Source organism: Molossus molossus, unplaced genomic scaffold (assembly GCF_014108415.1).
Source record: "Molossus molossus isolate mMolMol1 unplaced genomic scaffold, mMolMol1.p scaffold_m16_p_19, whole genome shotgun sequence".
In the NCBI taxonomy this organism is placed as follows: domain Eukaryota; kingdom Metazoa; phylum Chordata; class Mammalia; order Chiroptera; family Molossidae; genus Molossus; species Molossus molossus.
The window spans coordinates 19,095,128-19,119,067 of NW_023425354.1; the positions used below are offsets into that span (position 1 = coordinate 19,095,128).

Below are 23,940 nucleotides of genomic sequence, written 5' to 3' on the forward strand. Positions count from 1 at the left end.
ATTGTCCTTTAAGGTTTCCTTGGGAATTTTATTTCTGAGTTAATTAGTTTGACTTTAGGTAAAAACTTGTGCTCCTTTAGAGAAATACATAGGGATAAACAGAAATATCAGATACTAGGAATACATAGGTATAGGATTATATAGTTACTCATTTACCTCTGAACCTATTTACCAGACTATTAAAACAAAAAATAATTAACCATAAATACTATTTTTGGAAGGGCATTCAGAAAATCTTAGGATCTCCTTTGTATGTGGTGTGATACTGCTCCCTATCCAGTAATAATTAACACAATTAAATTAATATAATTTCAGGTTTAGTAGAGGCATTTTATAATTAAAGGGTGTTATAGGACCTTTTTATAACTATGGAGGAACAAAGTTATGTAGATGTTTAAGCTATGAACTGTGGAACTCATACAACATAAAAAAGGTTTTGCTATATTGTTTATTCATGTTTTAGGTCTATTTTATATATATAATGTATGTACTTCAAAATAAGTGTGCTTTTCTTTTTATTATTATCATTTTTTTTTATCCTCACCCGAGGACATTTTTCCATTTTTTGCACAGATAGAGAGGGAGGGAGAGAGAGGAAGACAGAGAGAGAGAGAGAGAGGGAAACATCGATGTGAAAGGGACACATCGAGTGGCTGCCACCCGCACAACCAACCAGGGCTGGGGACAAACTGCAACCGAGGTACGCGCCCTTAGCGGGAACCGAACCCGGGTCTCTCCGGACCGCAGGCGGATGGATGCTCTAACCGCTGAGCCAAACCGGCCAGGGCAAGTGTGCTTTTCTAAGATGAAATTTAATAGTACCTTAAACTTCCTTGGGGATTTTATGGTAAGTTAGTTAGTTAAACTTCCTCAGGGATTCTAGGGGGAGGTTAGTTAGAAGTATGATAGATTAATTAGAAGTAAAACTCTGGTTTATGTTTGGAGATGGTAGTGACAGTATTGTTATTTTTGTGAAGATTATCTATATCTTTCCTGTGAGATCCAAATAATCTCAGGATCAACTTTCTTTCCTATGAAAGAATAGCTTCTGAACTATTTGAACTATGAGTTCTGTCCCTTTGAAAGTTTGTTCTGGTCATGATGATAATGAGAGGAAGACAGTAGGTTGTGTACTATTTCTATAAGTATCTCTAAAATTAATGCAAGCACTAGAGAGTTAAACTTATTTAATTTGGTATGTAAGTATTCAATACGTACAAATTAAAGTAATGGTGTTTCTACAATCAAAGTCTTTTTTTTTTCCTCCTTAGCGCTGGCTGACAGAGCAGAGAGCTCAATGTCCTCATTGCCGGTAAGTGTTTTGCTATGATTATTTGTGAATTTGAAAAATAATAAGTGGAGTCGTAGTGTGCTCTAATATTAAATTCTTTTTGCAGTTTGTTACATTTCTCCTCTTTGTGAATACAGTTGAAAAGAAAATAAGTAATCTGTCTAGATACAGCAATGCAAACTAATTTATCTGACTTAGAATTATATAGAATGCATTACATTGTTTACCTTCTTTTCGAAAATCATGTGTAACTTATTAACTTACCTTTTATTTTTTTAACTTATCTTTTAGACTAAAAAAATTAAAAAGGTTTTTTTTAAAAAAAAAAATCTTGATAGTATATAGGTAATTATTTTAGATAATTATAAAATAAGTCTTCTGATTCTGTTACTCTCCACCTAGTCTTTTCATGAAATAACATTTTCAGATGAAATTGTTGGGTTTTATATCTATTCTTCTAAACATTTTTCTTTGTATATACTGATATGTATGCATATAATCTTTTCTTACAACATACAAATGATATAATACTGTGACTGTGTAATGAATTTTTTAAAGTTTAATTTTAATATGAATTTCAAATAGTCGTATGTGGCTAGTAATCATTTTGGACAGTATTACTTTATTTTTTATTTTTTATTATTATTTTTTTTTATTTTTTTAAATCTTTATTGTTGGATATAAAATGTATTACAGATGTTCCACATTTTTCCCCCATTGACCCCTCCTCCCCACTCTCGCCCCCCTCCCACCTTTTCCCACACTATTATCTGTGTCCATTGGTTATACATATAAGTTCTTTGGTTTATTCCCCCCCCCCCCAACCCCTTTCCCTTTGAGGTTTGTCAGTCTAGCAATGAATTTGTACTTCTTAATCTCTTCACCTTTTTCACCCATTCCCCTAACCCCCTTCCCAACTGGCAAACAACAAAATGTTCTCTGTATCTATGAGAATGTTTCTGTTCTACCTGTTCATTTTGTTTGTAGATGCCATTGTTGATAGATATATATTCATTGCCATTTTGTTTGTTCATACATTTTATCTTTTTCTTCAAAAAGACCCTTCATCATTTCATATAATAACGGTTTGGTAGTGATGAACTCCTTTAACTTTTTCTTGTCTGGGAAAGTTTTTATATGGCCATCGATTCTAAATGACAGCTTTGCAGGATAGAGTAATCTTGGTTGTAGGTTCTTGCTTTTCATCACTCTGAATATTTCTTGCCACTCCCTTCTGGCCTGCAAAGTTTCTTTTGAGAAATCAGCTGACAGCCTAATGGGAACTCCCTTGTAGGTAACTAGCTGCCTTTCTCTTGCTGCTTTTAAGATTCTCTCTTTGTCTTGAACCTTTTGCATTTTGATGATGATGTGTCTTGGTGTGGGCCTCTTGGGGTTCATCTTGTTTGGGACTCTCTGTGCTTCCTGGACTTGTATGTCTGTTTCCTTCACCAAGCTAGGAAAGTTTTCTGCCATTACTGTTTCAAACAGGTTTTCGATTTCTTGTTCTCTCTCTTCTCCTTCGGGCACCCCCAAGATGCAAATGTTGGCACGCTTGAAGTTGTCCCAGAGGCTTTTTACACTATCCTCATTTTTTGGATTCTTTTTTCTTTTTGCTGTTCTGATTGGGCATTTTTTGCTTCCTTATATTCCAAATTGATGGTTTGCTCCTTGGATTTACGTACTCTATTATTGGAGCTGTGTAAATTATTCTTTCAGTTAATGCCTCCTTCAATTCTAACTGTATCCATGATTTCTGACTGGTCTTTTTTTATGCTCTTGAGGCCCTCCCTAAGTTCACTGAGGTTCTCACTAAGTTCACTGAGCATCCTTATAAGCAGTATTTTGAACTCAGTATCTGTTAGGTTGCTTATCTCCCTTTCGCTTAGTTCTTTTTTCTTTCTTTTTATTTTTTTTTATCCTCACCCGAGGACATTTTTCCATTTTTTGTTCAGATAGAGCGGGAGGGAGAGAGAGGAAGAGAGAGAGAGAGAAACATCGACGTGAAGGGACACATCGAGTGGCTGCCACCCGCACGACCAACCAGGGCCAGGGGCAAACTGCAACCGAGGTACGTGCCCTTAGCGGGAACCAAACCCGGCTCTCTCTGTACCGCAGGCCAACGCTCCAACCGCTGAGCCAAACCGGCCAGGGCTCGCTTAGTTCTTTTATTGGGGTTTTGTTCTGTTCTTTCATTTGGGACCTGTTTCTTTGTCTCCTCATTTTGGCTGCCTCCCTGTGTTTGTTTCAGTGTAGTACTTAATGAGAGGTATGGGGCTCGCTGAGACCAGATGCTGCTCGTTTGAAAGAATTTAGGAAAAACCTGAGGTAGGATCCAAGTCCGGCCAATCCTATGGTTAAGCAAGTGGCAACAGCTTGGGTGGGCTTGAAAGTTGGGTGGGGCGGGGCCTTAGGGATCTAGCAGGGCGGGGCTACCAGTGTGGGGACTATCTGCCGCCCCAGGGAAGGGCTCACCAAAGGAGCAAAGGCCTCTTACAGCACGTTTGTCCCCGAGAAAGCCCCCTCTCCAGCCCTCGCTCCAGTGCCAAACAGCTCAGTTCTTCCCTAGATGTCTCTGGCGCCCCTCGAGCTGCCTCCCCTCCAAGCTTAGAGGGAGAGAGTCCGATAAGTCCGGGCGTGGGCCCTTTAGGGAGCTGCCTGGGGCTCCAGCCACCTCAGCTTCCCTGAGCCTCAGTTCCTGCTGATTTTTCCAGCCAGAAGTTATGGGGACTTCTCTTCCTGGCACTGGAACCCTGAGCGGGGCACCTGGTGTGGGACAGGGACCCCTCAGTTCTCAGGAAGGACCTTCCCAGCCGGGGGAGCCTCCTGATTTTTATCCACCACACTTGGGTGTTGGACCAGCCTGTCGCTGCCCATCCTACCAGTCTGGATGTGGCTGCTTCTTTAATTTCGTAGTTGTAGGACTTCTATTCAGCTTGATTTCAGGCGGTTTTGAATGATGGTTGTTCTATAGTTTAGTTGTAACTTTAAAGTGGTTGTGGGAGGACGCGATACCGTGTTTACCTACGCCGCCATCTTGACCGGAAGTCTCTGGACAGTATTACTTTAGACTAAGGAATTAAGAATTCAGTCTGTAATCTGAATAGCCAATATTTTTTGTTTAGTTTTTTTTTTTTTTAAATGATACGTTAACATTAAAATAAGTTGCAAAACATTTTTTGTTGTATCTGTGTTACCTTAATAGTAATATGATATGAATGTGATTGTGAGCTCTATTTTGAGGAATGTATTTATTTTCTTAATAATTTCTTTTTGTCTAGCTTTATTGAGATATAATTGAGAAAATTGTGAGATTTAAAGTGATGATTTGATATACTATAAACACTGTGAAACGATTCTTCTCCAGTGAGTTAATTAACACATCTATCACCTCACATATTTACTTTTAGAATGTTTTATTTTAGAATATAACCTCAAATTCCTGAATTAGAATATATGAATATATCTTCTCTTTAGTGCTCCACTCCAGCTACGAGAACTAGTAAACTGTCGTTGGGCAGAAGAAGTAACACAGCAGCTTGATACTCTTCAACTCTGTAGTCTCACCAAACACGAAGAAAATGAAAAGGACCGGTATGTCCTCAATTTCTTTAAGTATTTCATAGATTCTTGTTATGTTATTTTTTTTCTTTCTTTTTTTTTAATCCTCACCTGAGGACACTTTTCTTGATGTTTTGTTCAGATAGAGTGTGAGGGGGAGAGAGAGATAGGGAGAAAAACATCGATGTGAAAGGGACACATCGAGTGGTTGCCACCCACACGACCCAACCAGGGCCGGGGACAAACTGCAACCGAGGTATGTGCCCTTAGCAGGAACCGAACCCGGGTCTCTCCAGACCTCAGGCCAATGCTCTAACCACTGAGCCAAACTGGCCAGGGCTTGTTATGTTATTTTAATGAAACTATTGAAAGTTTTTTGTTTGTTTTTAGTTTCTTAGGTGAACACATGTATTTTTCTTCTGTGGTTATCACTATTTGGAAAGATCCTTCTAATTCTTGATTGATTTATTTTATCAGAGCCTCAGTAAAAGGAGTGGAACTGCCACAGGTGCTAATCTTTTAACCTCTTCTTTGCCTCTAAATGCCTACTGGGTCCCCTTGGGTTTGCTGAAATTTTCTATTGGTCATTGATTAAGAATTGTCCTGATTCTGCCCAGCCAGTGTGGCTCAGTGGTTGAGTGTAGACCCATGCACCAAAAGGTTGCCGGTTTGATTCCCGGCGACCCATACACTAAGCGGTTGCTGGTTCGATTCCCCTTCGGGGCACATGCCCAGGTTGTGGGCTGGATCCCCAGTGGGGGGCATTCAGGAGGCAGCCAGTCGATGTTCTCTCTCATCAATGTTTCTAGCTCTCTCTCCATCTCACTTCCTCTCTCTCTTTAAAATCAATAAAGGGAAAAAAAATAATTTTTTTAAAAAAGAACTTTCCTGATTCTAATAAATCCTTATATTTTAAAAGCCATATCGCACTGGCCGGTTTGGCTCAGTGGTAGAGTGTCCGCTCATGGACCAATTAGTCACAGGTTCAATTCAGAACAAGGGCACGTACCTTGGTTGCGTTTTGTCCCCAGCCCTGGTCGGGTAATGTGGGAGGCAATCAGTCAATGTGTCCCACTCATGTCAGTGTTTCTCTGTCTCCCCCTCCCTCTCCCCCTGTCTCCCTCCCACTCTATCTGAAGATAAATAGAAAAATATCTTTGGGTGAGGATTAAAAAATAAATAAATAAAAATAAAAGCTAGCTCTGGCCGGTTTGGCTCAGGTCAGAGCATCAGCCCCTGTTCCAGAGAGACCCGGGTTCAGTTCCCACCAAGGGTACATACCTTGGTTGCAGTTTGTCCCTGGCCCTGGTTGGGGTCATGTGGGTGGCAGCCAGTCAATGTGTCTTTCTCACATTGATGTTTTTCTCTCTCTCCCTCCCTCCCTCTCTCCCTCTCCCTCTATCTGAAGATGAATGCAAAAATGTCCTTGGATGAGGAAATAAATAAATACATACATACATATATACATGCTATATCCTAGCCTGGCTGGTGTAGCTCAGTGGATTGAGCATTGTCCCTGGACTGAGAGGTCTGGGTTCAGTTCCAAGTCAGGGCACACACCTGAGTTGTGGGCTTGATCCCCAGTAGGAGGCGTGCAGAAGGCAGCTGATTGATATTTCTTTCTCACATCAATGTTTCTGTCTTTCCCTTCCTCTCTCTTAAAAAATCAATAAAAAACATGTTTAGAAGCTATATCCTAAATTTGGTATTGTGGAAATCATGCTAAATCAGCTTCCAGACAGTATTTAATATGCTGTTTCTTCATACTTTTATTGATTTTCTATTTGATATTCAGATTACTTATAAGTGAAAATATAAAATATAGACCTATTTAGATATTTTCTTTAAGCTCAATGATGAGCAGAACAAATGCAACACTCTTATTTTAAAGGCAAGAGAAAACTTAAAAAAAAATTTTTTTGTGGTAAAATGCACTTAAAATTTACTATTTTAACCACTTTTTAACTGTACAATTCAATAGTGTTAAGTATGTTCACATTGTTGCACAACTAATCTCCACTAGGACTGCAGTGGGTGGCTTAAACAATAGAAGTATACTTTCTCACAGTTTTGGAGGCTGGAAGTTCAAGGTCAAGGTATTGTCATGTTTGGTTTCTGGGAGACCTCTCTCCTTGACTTGGATATGGCTTTTTCTCTGTGTCCTTAAGTGGACTTTTCTTTGTTCATATACGCTTCTGGCATCTTTTTTTTTTTTTTTCAGGACATCAGTTCTATTGGGTTAGGCCTTTTAGGATCTCATTTAACATCCTTAGAGGCCTTGTTTCCAACTACAGTTACATTAGGGCTTTCAACATAGGATTTGGGGAAGGGGAGAATGCAGTTCAGTTCATAACCAGGTCCATCTTTACTCTTTTGCATGTAGACATCTAACTTAAGGGAAAACATTTTGTTTTATTTTTATTTTATTTTTTTAAAGTATGGAATGTTTCACAGATTTGCATGTCATCCTTGCTCAAGGGCCATGCTAATCTTCTATGTATTGTTACAATTTTATTATATGTGCTGCTGAAGCAAACATGGGAAAACTATTTTATATTGAGTTCATGTTTTCATAAGGATCTGGTATCACTTTGTGCAGTTTTCATGTGTCATTGTTAACATTGACATATAGAAAAAGTATTTGTGCATGCAATACATGCTCATGTAGATACAAACACGTTTGTCCAAAAATACAGTAAGGGTTGTATTTGCCCAAAAATACAGTAGTGGGCTGGAATTTATTATTTATAGCAGCGGTTTTTAGTTGTTGTGCCGCAAGAATTTTTAAAACATGCAGTACCTGACTATTTAGTCAGGGACACTGACCTCTTTTCCCTTAAATTGTCAAATAAAAAAAAAAAGACAACTGCCAACACAACAATAGCCGCCTGGTGTGAATGAATCAAAATTATACTCTCTTCTTTGGTCAGGTCAACAAAAAATATCATCTATTTTTTGGTGTGCTGCAGAATTTAGTAATTAGTTTATGTGTGCCATGAGATTAAAAAGGTTGAAAATTGCTGATCTATAGTGATACTAGGAAGTGATGTCGTATTTGTACTTTATTCAGAAACTAGTTTGCATTTTTCATGTGATTCTAAGTTTACATATCAGTGAAAACAGTATTTTAAGAAAATTGTGTTCCAATGTAATTTTTTAGCTTGATGTACAGAAGAAGCTGTGAAATACGTTTTATATTGTTTCCTGAGATATAATTGTTTAAAATTGACCAACCTGTTGTCCAAAACTTAGGAATTTGTTGAGGTAATTATGATCTAATTTTAGCTTATTTAATTTATAATTGTATTTTTTTTTTTTTTTTTTCATAATTTATAGATGTGAAAATCACCATGAAAAACTTAGTGTATTTTGCTGGACTTGTAAGAAGTGTATCTGCCATCAGTGTGCACTTTGGGGAGGAATGGTAAGCAGAACAAATTCAGCATATTATTTTTACTTAGAGACTAGAAAGTACTGAAATATTTGTTTTATTTAGATAGAAAATATTTTACTTTGTTTATAGAATGAAAATTAAATGATTCTACTTTATAGCAAAAGGTATCATTCCTTCTATTATTCCAGAAAAACAACTTTTGTGGAAGATTTTGATGTGGATGTATACCCCATACATAAATATTTTATTTTAGTTATAAACCTATGAAATGGTCCAGCCAGTGTGGCTCGGTGATTGAGCGTCGACCCATGCAGCAAGAGGTCGCCAGTTTGATTCCCCGTTCAGGACACATGCCCAGGTTGTGGGCTCCATCCCCATTAGGGGGCATGCAGGAGGCGGCCAATATTCTCTCTCATCGATGTTTCTCTTTCTCGCTCCCTCTCACTTCCTCCCTCTCTAAAATCAATAAGGAAAAAAATTTTAAAAAGTGTTTCCCTAAGTAAATAAATAAATAAATAAACCTATAAAATATATATTTCTATGTTCATCTTTTGTTGTAGGATCAAGGTCTTATTTATTTATTTAATTTATTTATTTTTTTAATTAAAGGTCAGTTGCTTTCATGTCCTGGCCACAATTTCTAATTTTGGTTTGTTTAAAGTGGAACAACAACTTTGTGAAAAATAGGAATACAGCCCCAGCCAGTGTTCTTCAGTGGTTAGAGCATAGGCCTGCACAGTGAAGGATCATGGGTTCAATTCCCAACCAAGGGGGGGATGTACCTAGGTTGCAGGTTTGTTCCTTAGCCCTGGTTAGGTCACGTGTGGGTGGCAACCAATTTATGTGCCTCCTTCACGTCAATGTTTCTCTCCCTCTCCCTCCCTTCCTCCTTCTCTCTCTAACAATCAATGGAAAAAATATCCTTGGGTGAGGATTAACAACAAAAAAGAATGCAAACATCTAGAGCTTATGATTTTTTTTTTTATCCTCACCCGAGGACATTTTTTGATATTTTGTTCAGATAGAGTGTGAGGGAGAGAGACAGAAACATCGACGTGAAAGGGACACGTCGAGTGGTTGCCACCCACACGACCCAACCAGGGCCGGGGACAAACTGCAACCGAGGTACATGCTCTTAGCAGGAACCGAACCCAGGTCTCTCCAGACTACAGGCCAACGCTCTAACCGCTGAGCCAGACCGGCCAGGGCATGATTTGTTTTTAATATTTTACTTTTTCCAGTCTAATTCAAAAGTAGTTTTTTAAGGTTACCTACCTTTATCTAGTCTAAAACATTCAAGTTAGTTTTCCTAAAAAGAGTTTTTTATTTTATATTTGTGCCCTATTGTTTAATATTACATTATATACTTACAGTATAGGCATAAATAGGTTTGAGAATAAATAGTAGATTCTTGGCAGGGAAATTTAGTCATAGTGGGAGCAGAAATGGTTAGACATGTAGAGTTGCCTGTTAGCAATGAGAATCATTCTTTGGTCATCAGTTAGCATTTTTTAGAGGCAGAATGGCAAGTTGTTGGGTAGAGCTCAATTCAGAGAGCTTTCTGTTACAATTTGAATACTACTGTGCTGACTAGAATAAAAATCAGTTCTCACAATTTAGTACTTTAAGTGAATGGTTTTTGTAAGAAGCAATGAAAGCATTCTTTTCTATATTTTAAGTGGACATGAAAAAAATCCACTGTGGTTTTTTTTTCTTAGAGACCATGGCTGGGCATTTTGCTTGACTAAGACAATTCTGATAAGAACCTATCTGTTATAAGAAATTCCTTATAATAGAAATTTAAGTTCTATTTAGCAATCCAGAGTTATAAATTACAATACTGAAATTGGATAGGAAATTGATTTTAGGTTGTTAGCTTTAAAAAATTGTTCTTTGAATACAACTGGATTTGTCAGGCTAATTTGCATGGGACTTCTCTCCGTAGAAGCTCTTTGTGGTATGAGGAAGGGTTCATTGTTCTTGCTAATAGTATATAGCATGGGTCTTTTCCCCAACTGTCTTTCTAATTTATTCAGTGCAAAAGACTGGCTGGCTGTTCAGTGATTAGCAAAACAGATCAAACAACTAATTATGTATTTAATTGTGATAGATATTAGGAATAAGTATACAGTGCTGATAAGTGTGGAGATAACTATGGAGCCTGACCTTCTAACCCTGTGCTAAGCTCTAAAGGATGAGTAGGAGTTAAGAGGTGAAGAGTTTGGGGAGGGAAGGTGAAGGAGGATTATTTTTTAGTAAGTTGGAGTTACTTTTGCAGAGGTCTGGTGGGAAGAAGTTTGAGGATATGGAAGAAGAAAGAAGACTAGTGCTGACCAAGAGAAGAATGGCAAATGAGGTTGGGTCAGATGCTTTGGGCCATGATTAAGAATTTCGGTTCTTTCTCATGAGTGAGGATTTCTAGATAAGTGAACATTTTGCTTAAGGTCTTTGTCCACATTTGAAGGATTTCTTACATGGACCACATGATTTTAAGCAAACTCTGGCTTGTTTTAACAAAGGCAACCAAAAAGATAAAATTTATTTGGAAATATTTACCAGTATATTAGTGTTCATAGGAATGTAAATGCAGATGAGATACAGGAAAATATTCTAAAACTACTCTTATTAATTTAAATAGCACGGTGGACATACCTTTAAACCTTTGGCAGAAATTTATGAGCAGCATGTTACTAAAGTGAATGAAGAGGTAGCCAAGCTTCGTCGGCGTCTCATGGAACTAATCAGCTTAGTTCAAGAAGTGGTAAGACTACTACAAAAAGATCATTGTCCTTTTTATAGTCTATACTATATAATGTATATTTTTATAATATAAATCAGATGTGAAAAACAAGATTGAACATTTGATAGACTATACTTATATTCAAGTCGCACTGATTTCAAACTAGCTGAAGAATTTGGATCCAAACCCCTGGCCTGTTCTGCTTGGACCCAGAGAATTACCTCTTCTACAGAAATAGAGAAGCAGTTAATGAGTTAAATAAGCCTGTTTTGTTACAGAATCATTATTGACTTTTAGAAAGTCATTATCATTCTTTGGACCCCAAGCTTTTGGGAGTTTTGCTACCAAGGAATGAATTATTTTTGATGTCCTGAATTAGAACCCTGCAGAATTGAAAGAGTATTATTTAACAGTACCCTTCAGGTGCTCCATAGGTCCAATACCTTTGGTAAACTACCATTTATAAAATTTCTGTGGGAAAATGCAATAAGCTTTAAACATTTAAATACTAAATATACTTTTGGAATATAATTTGCTTAAAGTCACCAGAATGATAATTGGTATAAATGAGCTTTATGGACCATTCCTAACTTAAGATGTCATCTTAATTTTACCCCCTTCAGAAATAAAGGTTCAGATCATTATAACATTCTTTATACAGAAAGTAGTGTTTTTGAGTTGTATGTATTCTGTCTACAAAATTATTTGGAATGTAAACAGGGGGATGGTGTCTGGCCTTTACCTAATTTTTTTTTATGATTTTCTTTTGTCAATATAATTTGGTCATTAAGAGGGAGAGAGTTCTAGGTTGAAATTCTCACTGCCTGTATTTATTTTTTATTTTCTGAGGTATGCTACTACAAAATCTATGTGTATACTGTGATATTTGAAAATCTACTGTTTTCTTTGTTCTGAAAAAAATGAAAAATTTTGTAAGCTAGAGTAGATATGGTTTTAAAGTTTTTAAAAATTATTTTAGGATTCTTCATGATGTGAACTGGCTTTGGTATACTTTTGTTTTAAAATGGTGGTTTTTTATCAGAGATACAATTGAGGCTTTGATGTATTCTATGTTACCTAAACCATTTCTTATAATTACACACCTTTTATTTATTAATTGTTTACTAATGTATTAATTGTTTATCTGTTAATGTTTTTTGTTTCTTATAGAGGCTGTTGGAACGGAATTACTTTTTTTTTTTTAATGTTTTTATTGATTTTTTTTTTTTTAGAGAAAGGACGGGAGAGAGAGATAGAAGCATTGATTTAAGAGAAATATCAATTGGCTGTCTCCTGTACGACCCCTACTGGGGATAGAGCCCAAATCCTGGCATGTGCCCTGACTGGAAATTGAACCAGCACCTCAGTCCAGGAGACAATGTTCAGTCCACTGAGCCACACCAGCTGGGCATACTTTATTTTTAAGGCCATGAGTTTTCTATGATATATGAACAATTAAAAATGTTTATTAGCCCTGGCCAGTTTGGGTCAGCGGTTAGAGCATCGGCCCTCGTACCAGAGAGGCCCGGGTTTGGTTCGCACTAAGGGCACATACCTCTGTTGCAGTTTTTCCCCGGCCCTGGTTGGGGTCGTGTGAGTGGCAGCCTCTCGATGTGTCTCTCTCATATCGCTGTTTCTCTTTCTCTCTCTTCCTTCTCTTCCCCCTGCCTCTCTATCTGCAGATAAATGCAAAAATGTCCTTGGGTGAGAATTAAAAAAAAAAAGTTTATTGGGTCCAACCTGTGTGGCTCAGTGGTTGAGCGTCGACCCATGCACCAAGACGTCTCTGGTTCGATTTCCTGTCAGGAAACATGCCCAGGTTGTGGGCCCAATCTCCAGTGGGGCACCATGCAGGAGGCGGCCAGATGATGTTCTCTCTCATCAATGTTTCTTTTTTTTTTTTAATTTTTACCCGAGGACATTTTTTATCTTCAGATAGAGTGGGAGGGAGAGAAGGAGGAAGAGAGAGAAAGAAACATCAATGTGAGAGAGACACATTGACTAGTTGCCACCCACACGACCCCAACCGGGACCAGGGACAAACTGCAACCGAGGTATGTTCCATTAGCAGTAACTAAACCCGGGACTATCTGGTCCGCGGGCTGATGCTCTAACCACTGAGCAAAACTGGCCAGGGCTCTTTCATCAATGTTTCTCTCTCACTCTTCTTCTCACTTCCTCTCTCTCTAAAACCAATAAAGGAAAAAAAAAATGTTTATTGACTTATAATTTTTATTTTTAATTTATTTTTATTTTTATCTATTGTTTTAGTCCTCACCTGAGGATATGGTTAGTGATTTTAGAGAGAAAGAAATATTAATTTGAGGGAGAAACATTGATTGGTTGCCCCAGACTGGGACTGAACCTTTAACCTGGGTATGTGCCGTGACAGGGAATTGAACCCACAACCTTTCAGTGTACAGGATGACGCTCCAACCAACTGAGTCATATCAGTCAGGGCTGGCTTAAAATTTTTTAAGAAGGAAATCAGTTGACCTTAAGAATAATGGCAGCCCTGGCTGGTTTGGCTCAGCAGTTAGAGCGTCAGCTTGCGGTTTAGAGAGACCCGGGTTCAGTTCCTGCTAAGGGCACATACCTCGGTTGCACTTTGTCCCCAGCCCTGGTTGGGTTGTGCAGGAGGCAGCCACTCAATGTGTCCCTTTCACTTCAATGTTTCTCTCTCTCTCTCCATCCCACTCTATCTGAACAAAAAATGGAAAAATGTCCTTGGGTGAGGATTTAAAAAACAAAGAAGAATGGCAGGGGCCCGGCTGGTGTGGCTCAGGGGTTAGGCATTGACCCATGCACCAAGAGGTCTCCAGTTCAATTTCCAGTCAGGGCACATGCCCAGGTTGTAGGCCAAATTTCCAGTGAGGGGCATGCAGGAGGCAGCCAATCAATGTTCTCTCATCGATGTTTCCATCTCTCCCTTTCTCTCTAAAAATCAATAAATAAAATACAAATTAAAAAAAATAATAATAATTGCAGTGATTAATGTCTTTTTCTATTTTTTAAATTCTTCAATTTAAACTTTTTTACCTTTTTATTTTATAGGAAAGAAATGTAGAAGCTGTAAGAAATGCAAAAGATGAGCGTGTTCGGGAAATTAGGAATGCCGTGGAGATGATGATTGCACGGTTAGACACACAGCTGAAGAATAAGCTAATAACACTGATGGGTGAGTGTTTTTCTGTGCTGCTGGGGAACCTGGTGCTTTGTGTCTTCTTGAGGTTCACTCTTTGAAGAGAAAAGGTTGGTGAGTTGTAGCTAGGAAAAGATCGGTTTAAAAAATAAAAGTTCCACCCTGGCCGGTTTGTCTCTGTGATTAGAGCGTTGACCCACAGACCAATGAGTCGCAGGTTCAATTCTAATCAAGGGCACATACCTCAGTTTTGGATTGTCCCCAGTCCTGTTCATGGTCATGCAGGAGGCAACCAGTCGATGTGTCCCTCTAATATCAATGTTTCTGTGTCCCTCTCTCTCCCTCCCACTCTACGTGAAGATAAATAGAAAAATATCCTTGGATGAGGATTAAAAAAATAAATAAAAGTTTTTCCTATGAACTGTTCCCCTTATCAAAAACATTACTCTAAATTAATATAACTTCTAGCTTCATGGGATATGCTTCTGCCTCTTTAGACTTTATGATTTAAAAAGAAATGGTCTGATTAGGTAGATATGCCTATCTTGTTGACTTTTTTTTGTTTGTTTCACTTTTTTTCTTTTTAATCTTTATTGTTGAATGTATTACAGATGTTCCTCATTTTTTTCCCATTGACCCCCTCCTCTCCCCTCCTGCCTTTCCCACACTGTTGTCTGTGTCCATTGGTTATGCATATAAGTTCTTTGGTTTATTTCTTCCCACCCCGCAACCACCCTTCCTTTGAGGTTTGTCAGTCTAGCAACCAATTTGTGCTTCTTAATCCCTTCACCTTTTTCACCCATTCCCCCAACCCCCCTCCCATCTGGCAACCAACAAAATGTTCTCTATATCTATGAGAATGTTTCAGATCTGCATGTTCATTTTGTTTGTAGATTTGATTGTTGATAGATATGTATTCATTGCCATTTTGTTTGTTCATATTTTTTATCTTTTTCTTCAAGAAGACCCTTCAACATTTCATATAATAACGGTTTGGTGGTGAGGAACTCCTTTAACTTTTCCTTGTCTGGGAAACTCTTTATATGGCAATCGATTCTGAATGACAGGTTTGCAGGATAGAGTAATCTTGGTTGTAGGTTCTTGCTTTTCATCACTGAATATTTCTTGCCACTCCCTTCTGGCCTGCAAAGTTTCTTTTGAGATATCAGCTGACAGTCTTATGGGAACTCCCTTGTAAGTAACTAACTGCTTTTCTCTTGCTGCTTTTAAGATTCTCTCTTTGAACAAATACTTCAAAAGTTCATATGGAACCAAAAAAGACCCCGAATAGCCACAGCAATCTTGAAAAAGAAGAACAAAGTTGGAGGGATCACAATACCAGATATCAGGTTATACTACAAAGCGACTGTAACCAAAACAGCCTGGTACTGGCACAAGAACAGGCATATAGACCAGTGGAACAGAACTGAAAACCCAGAAATGGACCCAAGGCAATACGCTCAATTAATATTTGACAAAGGTGGCAAGAGCATACAGTGGAGTAAAGATAGCCTCTTTAATAAATGGTGTTGGGAAAATTGGACAGCTACATGCAAAAAAATGAAACTAGACCAACTTACACCATACACAAAAATAAACTCGAAATGGATAAAAGACTTAAATGTGACCCGTGAATCCATACAAATTCTAGAAGAAAATGTAGGCAACAAAATTTCGGACATCATATGGAGCAGAATTTTCACTGATACATCACCTAAGGCAACAGAAATAAAGGAGAAAATGAACACATGGGACTACATCAAACTAAAAAGCTTCTGCACAGCAAAAGAAACAATCATCAAAATGGAAAGGCAACCCACTATATGGGAGAACATCATTGCCAATGATGTATCAGATAAGGGGTTAATTTCCAATATATACAGAGTGCTCATACAATTCCACAAAAGGAAGACAAAGAACCCAATTAAAAAATGGGCAGAGGAGCTGAATAGACACCTCTCCAAACAGGACATACAAATGGCCAAGAGACATATGAAGAAATGCTCAACATCACTAATCATCAGAGAGATGCAAATTAAAACAACTATGAGGTATCACCTCACACCTGTCAGAATGGCCGCCATCAACAAATCATCAAACAACAAGTGTTGGCGAGGGTGTGGAGAAAAGGGGACTCTAATACACTGCTGGTGGGAATGCAGACTGGTGCAGCCGCTATGGAAAACAATATGGTGCTACCTCAAAAAATTAAAAATTGAACTTCCATTTGACCCAGTGATCCCACTGCTGGGAATATACCCTAAGAAGCCTGAAACACCAATCAGGAAGAATATATGTACCCCCATGTTCATAGCAGCACTATTTACAATAGCTAAGATCTGGAAACAGCCCAAGTGTCCACCAGTAGACGAATGGATCAAAAAGCAGTGGTACATATACACAATGGAATACTATGCAGCGGTAAGAAAGAAAGATCTCTTATCCTTTGAGACGACATGGAGGGACCTGGAAAGTATTATCCTAAGTGAAAGAAGCCAAGCAGAAAAAGACAAATACCACATGATCTCACTTATATACGGAATATAATGAACATAACAGTCTGAGGAATACAGTAGACCCAGACACATGGAAGTAGGGCACAGACTGACATCTCTCAGAAGAGGGGATGGGGGGTGGGGGGGTGGGAAGAGATAAACCACAGAACTTATATGCATGTATGCATGACCAATGGACATGGACAACTAAGCCGGGGACAGGGTGGAGGGGGGTGGGGTGGGGGGTGCCAATGGGGTAAAAAGGTAAAATATCTGTAACAAAAAAATAAATAAATAAATAAAATTAAAAAAAAAAAAAAAAGATTCTCTCTTTGTCTTGCATCTTTTGTATTTTGATGATGATGTGTCTTGGTGTGGGTCTCTTGGGGTTCATCTTGTTTGGGACTCTCTGTGCTTCCTGGACTTGTATGTCTGTTTCCTTCACCGAGTTAGGGAAGTTTTTTGTCATTATTGTTTCAAATAGGTTTTCGGTTTCTTGTTCTGTCTCTTCTTCTGGCACCCCCAGGATGTGAATGTTGGCATGCTTGAAGCTGTCCCAGAGGCTCCTTACACTATCCTCATTTTTTTGGATTCTTTTTTTTTTTCTTTTTGCTGTTCTGATTAGGTGTTTTTTGCTTCCTTATATTCCAAATCGATGGTTTGCTTCTTGGCTTTACCAACTCTACTATTGAATCTGTGTAAATAATTCTTTATTTCAGTTAGTGCCTCCTTCATTTCTGACTGTGCATCCTTCATTTCTGACTGGTCCTTTTTTATGCCCCTCACTAAGTTCGCTGAGGTTCTCACTAAGTTCATTGAGCATCTTTATAAGCAGTGTTTTGAACTCAGCATCTGTTAGGTTGCTTATCTCCATTTCGCTTAGTTCTTTTCCTGGGGTTTTGTTCTGTTCTTTTATTTTTTATTTTTCTTATCCTCACCCAAGGATATTTTTTCATATTTTTCTTCAGGTAGAGTGGGAGAGGGAGAGAGAGAGAGAAACATTGACGTGAAAGGGACACATCGAGTGGCTGCCACCCACATGACCAACCAGGGCCGGGGACAAACCAACTGAGGTACGCACCCTTAGCGGGAACCAAACCCGGGTCTCTCTGGACCACAGGCCGACGCTCTAACCGCCAAGCGAAACCGGCCAGGGCTGTTCTGTTCTTTTATTTGGGGACTGTTTCTTGGTCTCCTCATTTTGGCTGCCTCCCTGTGTTTGTTTCTGTGTATTACTTAACAAGAGGTGTGGAGCTAGATGAGACCAGATGCTGCTTGTTTGAAAGAATTTAGGAAAACCTGAAGCAGGATCCAAGACAGGCCAATCCTATGGTTAAGCAACTGGCAACAGCTTGGGTGGGCCTGAAAGTTGGGTGGGGCAGGGCCTCAGGGAATCACCAGGGCAGGGCTACCAGTGTGAGCCAGGTTGCTGGAGTCCCAGTTAATGGCAGCTGTCTGCTGCCCCAGGGAAGGGCTCACCAAAGGAACAAAAGCCTCTGACAGCATGTCTGTCCAGGAGAAAGCCCCTCTCCAGCCCTCGCTCCAATGCCAAACAGCTCAGTTCTTCCCTGTGTGTCTCTGGCGCCCCTCAAGCTTCCCCTCTGAGCTTAGAGGGAGCAAGTCCAAGTAAGTTCGTGTGCGGTCCCTTTAAGAGGAGCTGCCTGGGGCTCCAGCCCCCTCAGCTTCCCTGAGCCTCAGTTCCCACTGGTTTTACAGCCAGAAGTTATGGAGACTTCTTTTCCTGGCACTGGAACCCTGAGCGGGGCTCTTGGTGTGGGACAGGCATCTCTCAGTCCTCAGAGAGGACCTTCCCAGCTGAGGTATCCTCCTGATTTTTATCCCACACGTGGGTGTGTGGGACTAGCCCGTCAGCCTCCGCCCCTCCTACCAGTTTCGATGTGGTTGCTTTAATTCCGTAGTTGTAGGACTTCCATTCAGCTCAATTTCAGGCGGTTTTGAATGACAGTTGTTCTGTAGTTTCGTTGTAACTTTGATGTGGTTGTGGGAGCAGGAGAGGACCACGTTTACCTACGCTGCCATCTTGACCGGAAGTCTGTTGACTTTCTGTAAACAAGTAAAGCAGTCTCTTTTTGACAATAAATTCTGTAATAATGAGTCCTTTATTCCTGTGTGTTTTCAGTTTTTTGAGAATTTTGGGGGCATTCTTTTTTTACAGGTTCTTACATTCAAAGAACCTAACTTTTGCTGACATTAAACATAAATATATGGCCCACTTACTACATTCTTTTTAAGCCACAGTTAAATTTTGGGTAGGAATTACTTCAGGATAGTTGACTGACTAAAAGTTTACTTTTCTAGATCTTTACAACCCTTTTGGAAGAAGCAATAACATTAATTTCTTTACAGCATGTATTGTCATTGTATGTTTCTTAGATGAATTTAATAGACCTAAATTGCATTTTGTTTAAAACTGTAGTTAGGATTGGTTTTGAAATCTTGTCAAAGCTGCTACAGTATTAGAATCAACCTCTTAAAGCTCTGGGATGTTTTTTTTATGATGGCTATAATGAAATTTTGATTTCTTTTGTTATTGAATGTATTTTGTGAAAGTTAATTTTATTCTTAAACCAATAATGAGCCTGATTGTTGATGTTTTACTATTTTTAAATAGGTCAGAAGACTTCTCTAACACAAGAAACAGAGCTTTTGGAATCCTTACTTCAGGAGGTAGAACACCAGGTAATGAAATATTAAATGTAATAAAGTCTTTCTCTTTTTGTCTAGATGCTTTAAAATTCTTTTTTAATAGAGATTATATAAGATCAAAAGATCTTACAATCTATGTGCTGGGGATTTTTTTGAAGTAGGATTTAGCTGATTCTTCTCAAGTTTTCTTGGTCATGTTTGGGAACTAGATGAAATTAAGATTTATTCTGTTTTGCAAGAATGGTGCATAGCATCTAAATCTATAAAAGATTGAAATCTTTGACATGACTTAAGCAGTGCTTTTGAGATAGAATGTTATTGTCAATTACTTATATATAGCATACATAAAAATTAGCTTTTTTATTAAGGAAATTTTAGTTAAGTGTCAAATATACAGCAAGCAATGTTTTAGATGTTTGGAACACAGCTGTGGGTGAAATGGAAAAAAAAATCTGTCCCCATAGAGTATATTTTAGATTGCGGGTAAGTGGGTATTAAGTATATACTGAATGAATAAATAAATGTATAGTGTTAACATAACTGATATATTCATTTGTTTTTTTTGTTTTTTGGGTTTTTTTGGTGCGTGCCCCTAACGGGAACCATACCCAGGACTCTCTGTCCGCCGGCCGACGCTCCAACCGCTGAGCCAGACCGGCCAGGGCCGTTTTTTTCTTCTTGTTGTTTTTTATGTATCCTCACACAGGGACCAATCTTCTCTGTATCATTCAAATTTTAGTATGTGTGCTGTCGAAGCGAGCACTATATTCATCTGTCTTGAATTTGGTTTTTGGAATTTTGGAATTCCTCTCTGTGCCTAATACATAGTTGTCTCCTGAGATTTTTGTTAATTAATCATCCTGGGGATTTCCTTTACTTCTTTGCTTGAGTTGAATCCCATGGTTCCTGATTGCCATGGCTTTCACTCTCTTGTTTTGCTCATTTATTTTGATATTATACTTCTTATAGCTTTCCTGAAAGGATAATCAGAATAAATTTTTTGAGACTAAATATCTGAAAATACTTTTTTTTTTCTTTATTGATTTTAGAGAGGGAGGGAGAAGGAGAGAGAGAGAAACATCGATAAGAGATAACATCGATTGGCCACCTCCTGTTTGCTCCCCACTGGGGACCTGGCCCACAATCTGGGCATGTGCCCTGACCAGGAGCTGAACTGGCGACCTCTTGGTTTATTGGTCAACTCTCAACCACTGAGCCACACCGACCGGGCTGTCTGAAAATACTTTTATTTGCTCTTTACATTTGATTGACTGTTTGGCTGGTAGGATTCAATACACAAATAAAGAAATATTTTTTATTATTTTGAAATTCTCACCTGAGGACATGCTTAGAGAGAGAATTATGGATGTGAGAGAAAAATATCAGTGGGTTGCCTTCTGTATATGCCCTGACTAGGTATCGAACCCACAACCTTTTGGTGAACAGGATGATACTCAGCCAACTAAGCCATTCCAGTTGGGCATAGATATTTATTTAAATGTTCTTGCTTTTCTCTTCAATACTCCTACTCATAATTGTGCATGTTGCTCCCCTGGCCCAGAGACTTTATTTTATCCCATCTAGAGAATAAGCCAGCAACCTTCTACTAGAGCAGTGGTTCTCAAACTTCCTGATGCCGTGACCTTTAATACAGTTCCCCCAACCATAAAATTATTTTTGTTGCTACTTCATAACTATAATTTTGCTACATATCGCCATCAGAAATAGGTGTTTTCCAATGGTCTTAGGTGACCCCTGTGAAAGGGTCGTTCGATCCCCAAAGGGGTTGCGACCCACAGACTGAGAATCGCTGTATTAGAGTGACATGACAAATTCAAACCAGCTATAGTGAAGTAAGGTCAGGGATCTGTGAATCTGGATGCTTTAAAAAAAAAAACAGCATTTTTTGAGGAATAATTGACATAGCATAAAATAAATGCATGTGTTTAAAGTGTATAATTTGATAAGTTTTGACAAATGTATACACCTATGAAGCCATCACCATAGTCAGGATAGTGAACATAACCATTATCTCCCAAAATTTGTGCCTGTTTGTGAGCTCTTCTGCTTCTACCCAGGCTTCCCCTTTTCATGCAAACCCTTATCTACTTTCTTTCATTATGGATATGTTTACTTTTTTATTTATTGATTGATTGATTTAGTTAGTTCGTTAGTTAATCCTCACCCGAGGACATTTTTCCATTTTTTGTTTAGATAGAGTGGGAAGGAGAGAGAGAGAAAGAAACATTGTCGTGAAAGGGACACATCGAGTGGCTGCCTCCTGCCTCCAGGGCCGGGGACTAACTGCAACCGAGGTACGTGCCCTTAGCAGGAACCAAACCCAGGTCTCTCTGGACCACAGGCTGACACTAACCGCTGAGCCAAACCGGCCAGGGCAATATGTTTACTTTTTCTAGAGTTTTATGTCATTGGAATCATACACATTATATACTCATTTTAGCCCTGGCCGGTTTGGCTCAGCGGTTAGAGCGTCCGCCTGCGGTCCGGAGAGACCCGGGTTCGGTTCCCGCTAAGGGCATGTACCTCGGTTGCAGTTTGTCCCCGGCCCTGGTTGGTCGTGCGGGTGGCAGCCACTCGATGTGTCCCTTTCACGTCGATGTTTCCCTCTCTCTCTCTTCCTCTCTCTCCCTCCCACTCTGTCTGTACAAAAAAATGGAAAAATGTCCTCGGATGAGGACTAAAAAATAAAATAAAAAAAAATAAAAATATATACTCATTTTATGTCTGACTTCTTTCACTGAGCAAAATTATTTTGAAATTTGTTCATATGTCAATAGTTGTTTTTAATTGCTGAGAAGTATTCCATTGTATGTTATATACCACGATTTGTTTTTTCATTCAGCTGTTAATGGTCATTTGAGTTGCTTTTTTGTTTTTGGCTTTTACAATTAAAGCTACAATGAACATTCATGTGCAAATCTATACGTATATTTTCTTTTCTCTTGGATCCACCTAAGATAGAATGGCTGGGTCAAATGGTAGATAAAGATTAACTTTTTAGTAACTGCCAACTGGTTTCTGAAGTGATTGTACCATTTTATGTTTCCATCAGTTGTCAATGAATAGAGTATCAGTTCTTCCACATCCTTGCCAACACATGATATAGTCAATCTTGAATTTTAGTTATTCTCATGGAGTGTAATAGCCTTTCATTATGGCTTTCATTTGCATTGTCTTAATAACTATGCATTAAAATTAAAACTTTTTTTGAACAAAAACAAATCTTCAAAAGCTAGGTTGACAGGCCATAGATGTGGAAGAGATGTTTGTCATTCCTAAAACTGAACAAGAATGGGTATCTGGAATTTATAAAGAAATATAACTCAATCATAAATAGCTAAAACAATCTCATGAAAAGTGGGCAAGGGATATGAACAGGTAATTCATAGAAGTGGATGTTCAGATGACCAGCAAATGTGAAATTTCATTGATAAACTGGTAAGTATAAACTAAAATCACAACAAAATGTTATTTTACACTCATTAGATTGGCAAAATTAATAAGTAAAAATGTAAATATTGACAAGAATATACAACAGAGGGGACTTATACACTGCTGATGGAAACAAATCTGCAAACATTGGAGAGCAGTTTGCTTTAACCAGTAATTCCAGTCCTGCAGAAACTCGCATATGTATACAAGAAACAGTGCACAAGGGTCTTCACCCCAGACTTATTTTTCGTTGTTGTTGTTGTTGATCCTCAGCAGAGAATATTTTTTCCATTGATTTTTAGAGAGAGTGGAAGGAAGGGAGGGAGTGGGAGAGAGAGAAATGTCACTATGATGGAGACACATCGATCAGTTGCCTCAACATGCCCCAACCTGGGCCGGGAACCAAGGACCAAACCTGCAGCCCAGGTACATGCCCTTGACCAAGAATCGAATCCAAGATACTTCGGTCCTCAAGCCGACACTCCAACCACTGAGGGACACAAGCTAGGGCCAGAGTTATTTTTAATAATGAAAAATAGGAAGCCACGTAAATGTCTATTGATAAAGAAGATAAACAAGTTGTATTATATTCATGCAGTGATATTCTTTAAAACTGTGACAATTAGATTATGGATATTAATGCAATTAAATCTCAGAAACAATGTTGCATGAAGAATGTAGGCTGCATGTTGATATATATAACCTGATAGTATTTATATAAAGTGTGAAAACACTCAGAACATTGTTTATGGATGTGCACAGACATATAGTACTTGTAGAAACATATGCTCTGTGTAGCAGAACAGTGCAGTTGAAGGAATGAGTTACCTTTGCAGGAAATGGGGTCAAGGAAGGATACAGTATGTATTCAATAAATATTTGAATAAAAGTTAAAAGTTTTTATATTTATCATTTGTCATTATTCTTGGTGAAATATAGACAATTGTCATTGAAAATATACAAAACCCAGTTGTAGTGAGTTTTATGGATATCATCTATCTGTACATCATTAATATACATGATGGCTTCACTGTAGCAGTCTAGTGTATATTTGTAGTTTTTAAAAATTGCATTTACCCTAACATATGAGGGAAAAAAAATGCTTTAAATACACTCAATGACTTTACTGTTAGAATGGAAGTAAATAAACCTAGATTCTTTATAGATTTTTAATTCTCAAACCCACTATGAGTAATTCTA

At 38.5% G+C, this 23,940-nt stretch overlaps 1 protein-coding gene and 2 non-coding genes across 14 annotated transcripts in view; 1 reads left to right on the forward strand and 2 right to left on the reverse strand.

Annotated features, from left to right (window-relative positions):
• TRIM37 (tripartite motif containing 37) overlaps positions 1 to 23,940 on the forward strand; it is a 138,408-nt gene that overhangs the window by 11,016 nt on the left and 103,452 nt on the right. For 9 of the 12 annotated variants that reach the window (XR_004960254.1, XR_004960255.1, XM_036267626.1 and 6 more), the window contains 6 exons: positions 1,272 to 1,312; positions 4,766 to 4,882; positions 8,186 to 8,273; positions 10,882 to 11,004; positions 14,038 to 14,161; positions 19,253 to 19,320. Coding sequence is in view for 10 of the 12 variants with exons in the window: in XM_036267626.1 (XP_036123519.1) it covers positions 1,272 to 1,312; positions 4,766 to 4,882; positions 8,186 to 8,273; positions 10,882 to 11,004; positions 14,038 to 14,161; positions 19,253 to 19,320 (561 nt within the window). In the remaining 2 variants the exon portion in view is untranslated. Of the gene's footprint in view, positions 1 to 1,271; positions 1,313 to 4,765; positions 4,883 to 8,185; positions 8,274 to 10,881; positions 11,005 to 14,037; positions 14,162 to 19,252; positions 19,321 to 23,940 lie in introns of those variants that run through there. The other 3 variants (XM_036267624.1, XM_036267630.1, XM_036267629.1) reach the window with 3 other exon arrangements.
• Positions 7,282 to 7,384, reverse strand: LOC118635089. The gene has a single exon (XR_004960436.1). It is a non-coding gene; the product is annotated as a U6 spliceosomal RNA (small nuclear RNA).
• Positions 19,948 to 20,050, reverse strand: LOC118635116. The gene has a single exon (XR_004960457.1). It is a non-coding gene; the product is annotated as a U6 spliceosomal RNA (small nuclear RNA).